Here is an 8,613-nt window from a genome sequence, read left to right on the forward strand (position 1 = left end):
AGAGAGAGAGAGAGAGAGAGAGATCTGTTTCTCCTTCCACTGTAGAACTCAGGAAGGAGCCCTTACCTGCTGAGCCAGGGCCTCCACATGTTTTTTGTTTTTGTTTTGTTTGTTTGTTTGTTTGTTGTTTTTATTTCAAGATGAGATGACCTTGTGATGTCTGTAGCTTTCCCTAGGCAAACACATTTCAGAAGCAGGGAGAAGGAGGGAGAGGGAAAGAATGTCCTCATGCAGTAAATGCCGGAAGAATCCTCCTGGAGAGATTCAGAGCCCACGGAGCCATGGCTACGCCTTGGAGCATCTCGCCTGGAGCTCCAACCATATGACAATCTACAGAAGCTGCCACCCCCTTCTCTACCTTTAAAAGAACCCTGATGTCCTACAGACCCCAAAGACAGCAGCACCTGGATTCTTCAGAAATAGGACTGTTAACCCCAAATCAGTAATTGTGATTTTTGACCCTCTCTTGCTCACGGACACCTACAGCATAAGTTGGATCCTCAGTTTTCCTCTTCCAGTAAATGGGCAAATACAGCTAGATTAGCGGCCTTGTTGTGGGAATGTGGGTATAACAGTGTGAAAATCTGATTCATCATCATAGAATCAAGATGGCGTGGCACAAGCTGGTGTTTGGGTCTCCCTGGGTTCACCATGTTATCAGCTATGTGGTCTCATCTCCATCATTTAGCTTCACTGAAACCTCCATTTTTTTTTTTTTATTACAAACGAAACAACCAATAACACCTATGCCTGACAGGAAAATTGATCAAACGTAGTCTGATTAGACATGCCCAGTACACACTTGTTAGGGAGCAAGGAGCAACAGTGAACGCCAACAGTAAATACCTTCTCCATTAGCTCAAGTTCCCCAGTCAGACTGGGCGGTTCCTCATAAGGCGAGGCTGGACGTTTAAGCTAGTCTTTTGGCTTAAAATTTAACTTGTCTATCAATCTAGCCTAGAGAATTAGTTGATCAGATTAGCCTCGAGCCAGTCATTAAAAAGGAGAATTCCCGAGATAAGCATGATGGGAAAACACAGATGAGATCTATCTACAGTCCTCCCAAACATTCTAGAGGCCGTTCCAGCCCATGTCTACTCCATGGGACATAGTTATATTATTATGGAGCGTATATTGCGATGCATACAGGGAATGTGGAATATTACAATAGTTGATTGTTTACTTAATGAGTCATTCTCTGTGGTTTTTAGGGTGGGGGCAGATTTACCCCAGAATGAGTCTATTTTAAGTGGAAGCATTTATTTGCCAAGACGCCATAAGACTGGATTGGAGAAATAAGTCAGAAGATACAAGACCATTGAGCGCTCTTCCGGAGGATCTGGGTTTGATTCCCAACAATCATGTAGCCGCTTACACCCATCTATAACTCCAGTCCCAGGAGATCTGAACCTCTCTTCCGGGCTCTTCTGGTATCAGGCATGCACGTAGTATACAGACATTCATGTAGGAAAGTCACTCATACACATACAGTTTTTTTTTTTTAAAGAAATTAAAAGATGCTGTTTGTTAGAGGCACATGGATGCTGCTGAAGACTTGCCCGGTATATTTTACAGAACTAGGACAAAGCAGGGTGCCCACATAGAAAGGTATCCTAAGACGTGATGCAAGCAGGGCTGGGATGTAGCTCGGTGGACAGAGCTCTTGCCTGGCACGCAGGAAGCCCTGGGTCTAATCCCCAGCCCCGCAGAAACCTGATGTGATGATCTGTCACTCAGGAACCGAAGGCCGGAGGATCAGGAATCCAGGTCTCAAAGGACAAAGCAATGATACGAGAGATAAACGACATGAACGGGCAGCAGGTGACCCTGCCAGCACTCAGTGCGGCAAGGGTGGGGTGGAAGACCCCAGAGGTCTCGCCTAGGGACCACTAAGATGACCACGGGTGCTGTGGAGAGATGGGAGAGAATGAGATGAAGGACGGCGAGCATTGAAGAGAGACGGAGCTGGAGACATGCGGGTGGTGAGGGAGACATGAGGGTGGCAAGGAGCAGCTTGCTGGGAGCAGCCTGTTCCTTTAGCTGTCCAGCCTAGAATTGAGATTCCGAGTGACTGCTGGGCAGTGGTGGCGCACGCCTTTAATCCCAGCACTTGGGAGGCAGAGGCAGGTGGATATCTGAGTTCAAGGCCAGCCTGATCTACAGAGTGAGTTTCAGGACAGCCAGGGCTATACAGGGAAACCCTCGAGGGGTGGGGGTGGGGGGAATATTCTGAGTGACAAAATGTGTCTGGAAGGCCACCCATGAGTTTGCCTTTAAGTCCTTGTAGTGTCAGTGATACATTGACATTTGGTTTTCAGTGCTTGGGATGATATTGCTCTTTGTGGTTTCAATTAGATTTAGTTTGCTTGTTTTTTCTTAGCATTCTCTTCTCTTAACTTCGGCTTTCTTCTTCTTTTTTTTTTTTTTTTTTTTTTTTTTTTTTTTTGTTTGTGCGACCTAGCTCTCTCTCCATTGGAACATCGTACATATTACCCTTTTCATTTTAACTTTTACTGGGCAAATGATAGTTGCACATTTTTATGGGGTAGAATTAAATATGAGCTGTGTATATTGCGGGCCAATTTGAGGTAACTAGCATATCATTGTTATTCTCTTCGCAACTCTGAAATCTGCAGCACATGTTATTAACTGTGCTCCAAATCATACACAAAGATATTACCATGCTTCCGTGGGAAGCAGACGTGGAGGAGTGCAGTTGGAAGAGAGGTAAACACTCACCATGGGGAGCTAGGTCCAGACATTCAGAACCCATAGAACGGTGGACGAAGTAATGCGTGCATCTATAAGGCCAGTGTTCCCACAGTGAGATAGGAGACAATGACAAATTCCCTGGAAGCTGATGGGCAAGCTGCCCTGGAATATATGCTACAGAAGCAAAGTACAAGGAGACCGCCTCAAACAAGGCAGAAGAGGAAAAAACAAACAGCCCCAGAAATTACCTTCTGGTCTCCCCAGGCCTCTCCACACACATACTTTACTGTATGACTCCATATAGGAGAAATGTCCAGGACAGAAGTCAGTTATGGTGGCTCAGGCCTGTGATTACATCCTCAGGAGGCAGCAGGATTAGATATCCAAGGGCAGTTGGGGCACGGTAGTGATGGTCTCCCTCAAAAGTTTAAGAAAGGAAAGAGAGGGCTAGGAATGTCACTCAGAGTTGGAGCATGTGTGTGAGGTGCCAGACTGAAGACTTGCCACAGGCAAAGATACGGACAGCAGGAAGCTCTACAAGATGGGAAGCAGTCTCAGGGGCTGAAGTGGGTTGCAGCAGGCTAGAGAGTGATTGCTCATGAGACAGGGTTTATAGCTGAAGAGAGAAAAACATTTCAGAACCAGCAGATATGACACACAATCTCATGAATGTCACAAGGACCTGAAATTGTTGACCTGAAAATGGTCGGTTTTATCTGATGGAAGTTTAGCACAGTTTGTCGAAGCAGGCGCTGTGGGACTGTCTTTTGCAGTTGCAGATGGGTGCATCAAGTGTATGTGGCTGCTGCCAGCAGTCCCTGCCTCAGTTTACCCTTGCATGGCTCACATTGTGCCCACACTGCACTCTCTCCCTCACTAACGCTTTAAGACTTAAGTTGAGGGAATATTCCAGAGCAATCAGAAAGCCACTTTTAGTCCCTCCTGAAGCTGACTGAGCCATTGCTTCCTGTGGTCCCTGCTAACCTGCANTTGGGACAGAGGCTCTCANCNTCCCTTGCTCTCCTGCCTTAGAGGTGCCATCTCCTGGCCTGATGCTCCCTGGGAATGGTGGGTTCCTGTCCACCTGACAGAATTTACTCTTGGGTGGTGACTAAAGATGATGTCTGGGCCAAAGACCACAGAGGGAACATCCAAAGGGAGTTGAAGGGGAAGGAGAAAGAGACCCAGGCAGAGAGACATTGAAAAGGAGACACAGGAGAGACAGGGTCAAAGCCACAGATAATCAGCCCAGAGATGAGGAGACTCGGCGGCAAGGGCAGTATGCAGCTCAACTGGTCATTGCTTGCCCAGCATGCGTGAAGAGCTGATTCCACCCCCAGCCCCACAGTCACTGGGTGAGGTAATGCAGACCTGTGATCCCAGTCCTGCGGAGGTGGATGCAGACGCATCTGTAACTTGTACTATGCAGCAAGCTTGAGACCAGCCTGGGAGAGATGAAATCCTGTCTCAAGGAAAAGAGAAGGATGGAGAGAGGGAAGGGAAAAGGAAAAGGGGAGAAAGAAAGAAGGAAAATGACAAAGGAATGGAGAGAAAAGAGAAGACTGGAGACAAAAAGGCAAAAATCCACAAACCCCCAAACCAAAAACCAAACCAAAACAATAACAACAAAAACAGCACAGGAGAGGAAAGGAATCAGAAAGAAAAAGTAAGGTCTTTCCAAACCCCAATGTGCCCCGGAGAAAAGGAAGGTTCTGGAATTCATACAACTCTGCTACAAGGTTCTAGAAGATCGCAAGTGTTTCTGCCCCTCCACCTCGTAAGCCACAGCCTGAAGACCACCGACTGCAGAGGCCCAGACCAGCATGTCAGATCCCTTTCACCCACAGTTTGCACTGTGGGTACAGCTAGTCCACTGATAGCCTCTGGGGAGGGAACGTACTGGCTCCTGTCCAGAGTTGCTTCCTGGGATGTTGGGACACACAGCAGAGGCCGGAGCCACTGACAAACTCCTCCTGGTTTAATGCCTCCAAACAGGCTACTGCTTCCCAAAATGAGACTCTGGGGGCTTCTGCCACTCCTGGTCCCCTTCATGTTCCTGTGGAGCATCCAGGAACCTAAGCTGGCAGAAGCATTCCTTGTCAGTAAGTACTGGGTCCAGTTCTTAGCACGGAGAGAAGAAACTCGATGGGGTTAGAGAACAAGACACGCTGCAGGTGACATGTTTCCCTCCCCTCAGCCCCTGGCCCTGGTGGGTGATGTTTGGAGTCAGTGTTTCCCAGTGTCCTGGAAAGATGGCCTGGCTGGACACAGCTCTTCGGTCTGTGGGGGTTAACTCCCTACCATTGTAAAGAATTCTTCATGGAAGTGCTGGGGCTAGTGTGCATTAAATGGACCTGGGGATTAACTAGCCAAAGGGATTTCCACTGCAGGCCCAGCTTCTTCCTAGCACCACCCCATCAGCTCCCAAACCTACCCACTGCAGCTCCCCAAAGCTTTCCTGTGTCACAGAGGACCTTCCCTGTGTGCTAAAGAGCAGCCCCAGGAATCCCTTAGCGTAATGATGCACAGAGATTCTGAACTCTGAAGGCAGTGGTGGAAAGTGGATGCGTAGGAGGTCACATGACAGGTTCAATTTCTGGGACCACTCGGGAGCTGTGTGGCTCTGCATGAGTCCATGGAGCCTCCCCGTGCTCTGGGTCCTCTGTTCTGTGTGTGCAACACTGTCCAGGCCCACTCATAATTGTGTAATGAGGAGTGAGAAGCGAGGAGTGAGGAGAATGGCCAAGTGCCCCGGAAGTACTTCATCAGTATGACCCACTGTTCATTTAACCCCGGGACCTTGCGTGACCAAGGCTTTTCAAACTCTGTCACATTAACCTTCAAAATGACAGTCTCGGCAAACAGTGAGAGCAATGGGGGCCAACCAAGGGTAAAGCTCAGGGTAGTTCTAAAGGGCTGGGTCTCTCCCTGGAAAATCTTATATAGAGAAGGCCCTGAGATTAGATGCTGAGTTATTACAGTTGAAGATGTGGCCAGTGTTATGAAAACCCTGAGCTGCTGAGGGTTGCCTCCTCCTAGTGACAGCTGAGGGACAAACAAGCTTCTTGAACTCTGCAGGGGTGCCCTGGGACTGGGAAGGAAAAACAATGTCTCCTTCAACCCCTCATGGGACCACATCTTCTCCTCCCATAGGAACATGTCCAAAGTATAATAAAATAAAGTGTGACTTTGAAGAAAGAGACCAGTGTTCACGACACAGAGAGTGCCCAGGGGAGGAGAGGTGCTGCCTGTTCGCCTGTGGGAAGAAATGCCTGGACCTCAGCGAAGGTACCTGGCTTGTCCCCTGCTCCCACCCTCCTGACCTGGCACTACCGTGCCTTCTGGGTCACTGAGGTTTTGAGAGTGACCCAGATTCTCATGGTGTCTGAGTGATGCCGCTGCTGGGCAGGAGAATGTCCTTTTTCATTTTTCTTCAAGTGTCTGAATCGAACAATATTGACTTTTCTTTTAAAAAAATTATTATTTTCTGTGTAAATATGTTTTCCCTGAGTGAATACAGTATGTACCCCATCCACACGGTTCCCATGGAGGAGAGAAGAGGGCCGTAGATCCTCTGTAACTGGTAATACAAATGGTTATGAGCTGCCAAGTGGGTGCTAGAAACTGATCCCAGGTCCTTTGAAAGGGCAGTAGGTGCTCGTAGAAATGAGATGTTGATCCAGCCCGGCTTTCCTATTTTGGACTTGGTTCTCTCTTTCATAAGATGGATGTAGGTACTGGGCCATGTGATCCCTTGGCTGCTCTGTGGTGCTGTTCTGAGATACTCAGAGGCTATGAAAGCCTCATGAAACACCAACAGTGTGTCTGGCTGTAGGACAGCATGAGATAGGTGTGTGTAACATGGGGCAGGTGTGTGTGTAACATGGGGCAGGTGTGTGTGTCACATGGGGCAGGTGTGTGTGTAACATGGGGCAGGTGTGTGTGTAACATGGGGCAGGNACATGGGGCAGGTGTGTGTGTAACATGGGGCAGGTGTGTGTGTAACATGGGGCAGGAGTGTGTGTAACATGGGGCAGAAGTGTGTGTAACATGGGGCAAGTGTGGGTGTGACATGGGGGCAGGTGTGTGTGTCACATGGGGCAGGTGTGTGTGTGACATGGGGCAGGTGTGTGTGTAACATGGGGCAGGAGTGTGTGTAACATGGGGCAAGTGTGGGTGTGACGGGGGCAGGTGTGTGCATAACATGGGACAGGTGTGTGTGTAACATGGGGCAGGTGTGTGTAGCATGGGGCAGGTGTGTGTGTAACATGGGGTAGGTGTGGGTGTGACATGGGACAGGTGTGGGTGTGACATGGGACAGGTGTGGGGTCTCCTGGCTTGTCTGTCTAGGCCTCTGTCCTCTCTATCACTTCTGGCCTCCTATACTCTGTTCTCTCTGTCACATATTTGAGTCCTACAAAAGACCATCAAAATCACTCCCCCAATGTTACCACCCAGCAAATACTTGGGGTGCTCATGACACCCTTAAGGGCTCCACCTGCTCACCATGGGCAGGAAAGCTTTTCATGGGAAAGGCATACAGGCCTTGGAAACTGAAGGATGGGTAGTGTGCAGGCAGATGTGGGAAGGAACAACTTGACAGACACCAGCAAGTGCTCATGGGAAGGCCCTGGGTTAGGAGACAGGATCAGGACTGGAAATGCTGGCGAGTGGAGAGCATGAAGCTGGGAAGAAGGGAACTTGGAGGGCTGGCCTTGATCCTGCCTGTGAGCCAACCCTGGCTGTGGTCTGCTGGGTTCTGGTGATTTTCAGGCACACGTTTGAAAGGATGCGTGTTAGGAGCAATGAACGAGAGAAGTTGTGGAGAGGGAGGACATGGAATTTGGGGTTTGGGGACAACTTTGTCATGAGCTAGTGGCTCAGTCACTCTGGAATCTGATGTCCAGTAGACTGGAGAGGTTTGGATTTAGATGGTGGTCATTCCTGGCGGAGGGAAAGGACACAGGGACATTTGTGAGGCAAAATCATCAACATGTCATCGTTGTGATGCTGGGGAGAAGCAACGAAAGAGCTGTGTGCAATGGCTGCATCTGCTCCTGTGACGGCCCAGTCCCGACAAGCAACGTGGTACTTCGTGTTCCCATCCTGCCGATGAGAAAACCAAGACCAAAGCAGTTCAAGTGACCGGTCACAGTTCTCATGGAACTGGGAGCACAGCTCTGAGCTAAACAGAGCAATGAAAGGGGTGGGGTTGTCCCTTAGGGATACAGGCATCCGAATATCTGTTTCCTGTGATTTCCCCACAGATGTATGCAGTCTGCCCCAGGACCCAGGTCCCTGCTTGGCCTACCTTCCACGCTGGTGGTATAACGAAGACACCAGGCTTTGTACCGAGTTCATCTATGGTGGTTGCCAAGGGAACCCTAACAACTTCGAATCTAAAGCTGTCTGTACATCCATTTGCATAAACAAACGCCGTAAGTGCTAAAGGTCCCCAACCTTCATTCTAATCAGCCATCCGAGCACTGGTCATTTCGCAGACTGGGGCAGTCTTGGAGGTGGAAAGGAAGGACCTGGGGTGGAGGGAACGGCAGGGAAGCAGTAGGCAGAGGGAACCTGCACATCTGAGGTGAGTCACAGGAGTGCAAAGTCAACAGGAGTGGGGAGCACCCAGAGCAACTCAGAGGAGGAGCACGAGGCCCGCCATGCTCACCACACTGAAGCAACAGGTATACAGTGGCAATCAGAAGGCGTGGTCACGCTGAGCCCAGCACTCACACCTCTTCTGGCTTCCCTGCTTGCCAGAGGCTGTGGAGAGGATCCCACGCCCCTTTCCATTAGCTGAAAGATCTGTGTCCTAAGGTGACTGAAGCCAAGCATGCCCATCCGTATCCTTGTGTCTTGCAGAAATGTCTTCCTGGATATGATAAGGAGGAGCTG

General features: G+C 49.4%; 1 protein-coding gene across 1 annotated transcript; it reads left to right on the forward strand.

The window, feature by feature from the left end:
• The first annotated feature begins 4,636 nt into the window (after window positions 1-4,636).
• Window positions 4,637-8,613, forward strand: LOC110319448 (WAP four-disulfide core domain protein 6B). The gene is made up of 4 exons (XM_021194947.1): window positions 4,637-4,814; window positions 5,866-6,000; window positions 7,980-8,150; window positions 8,581-8,613. Exons 1-4 carry the CDS (start codon window positions 4,694-4,696, stop codon window positions 8,598-8,600), a joined length of 447 nt encoding a protein of 148 aa, XP_021050606.1. The 5' UTR covers window positions 4,637-4,693; the 3' UTR covers window positions 8,601-8,613.

This window comes from Mus pahari, chromosome 3 (genome assembly GCF_900095145.1).
Source record: "Mus pahari chromosome 3, PAHARI_EIJ_v1.1, whole genome shotgun sequence".
NCBI classification, from domain to species: Eukaryota; Metazoa; Chordata; class Mammalia; order Rodentia; family Muridae; genus Mus; species Mus pahari.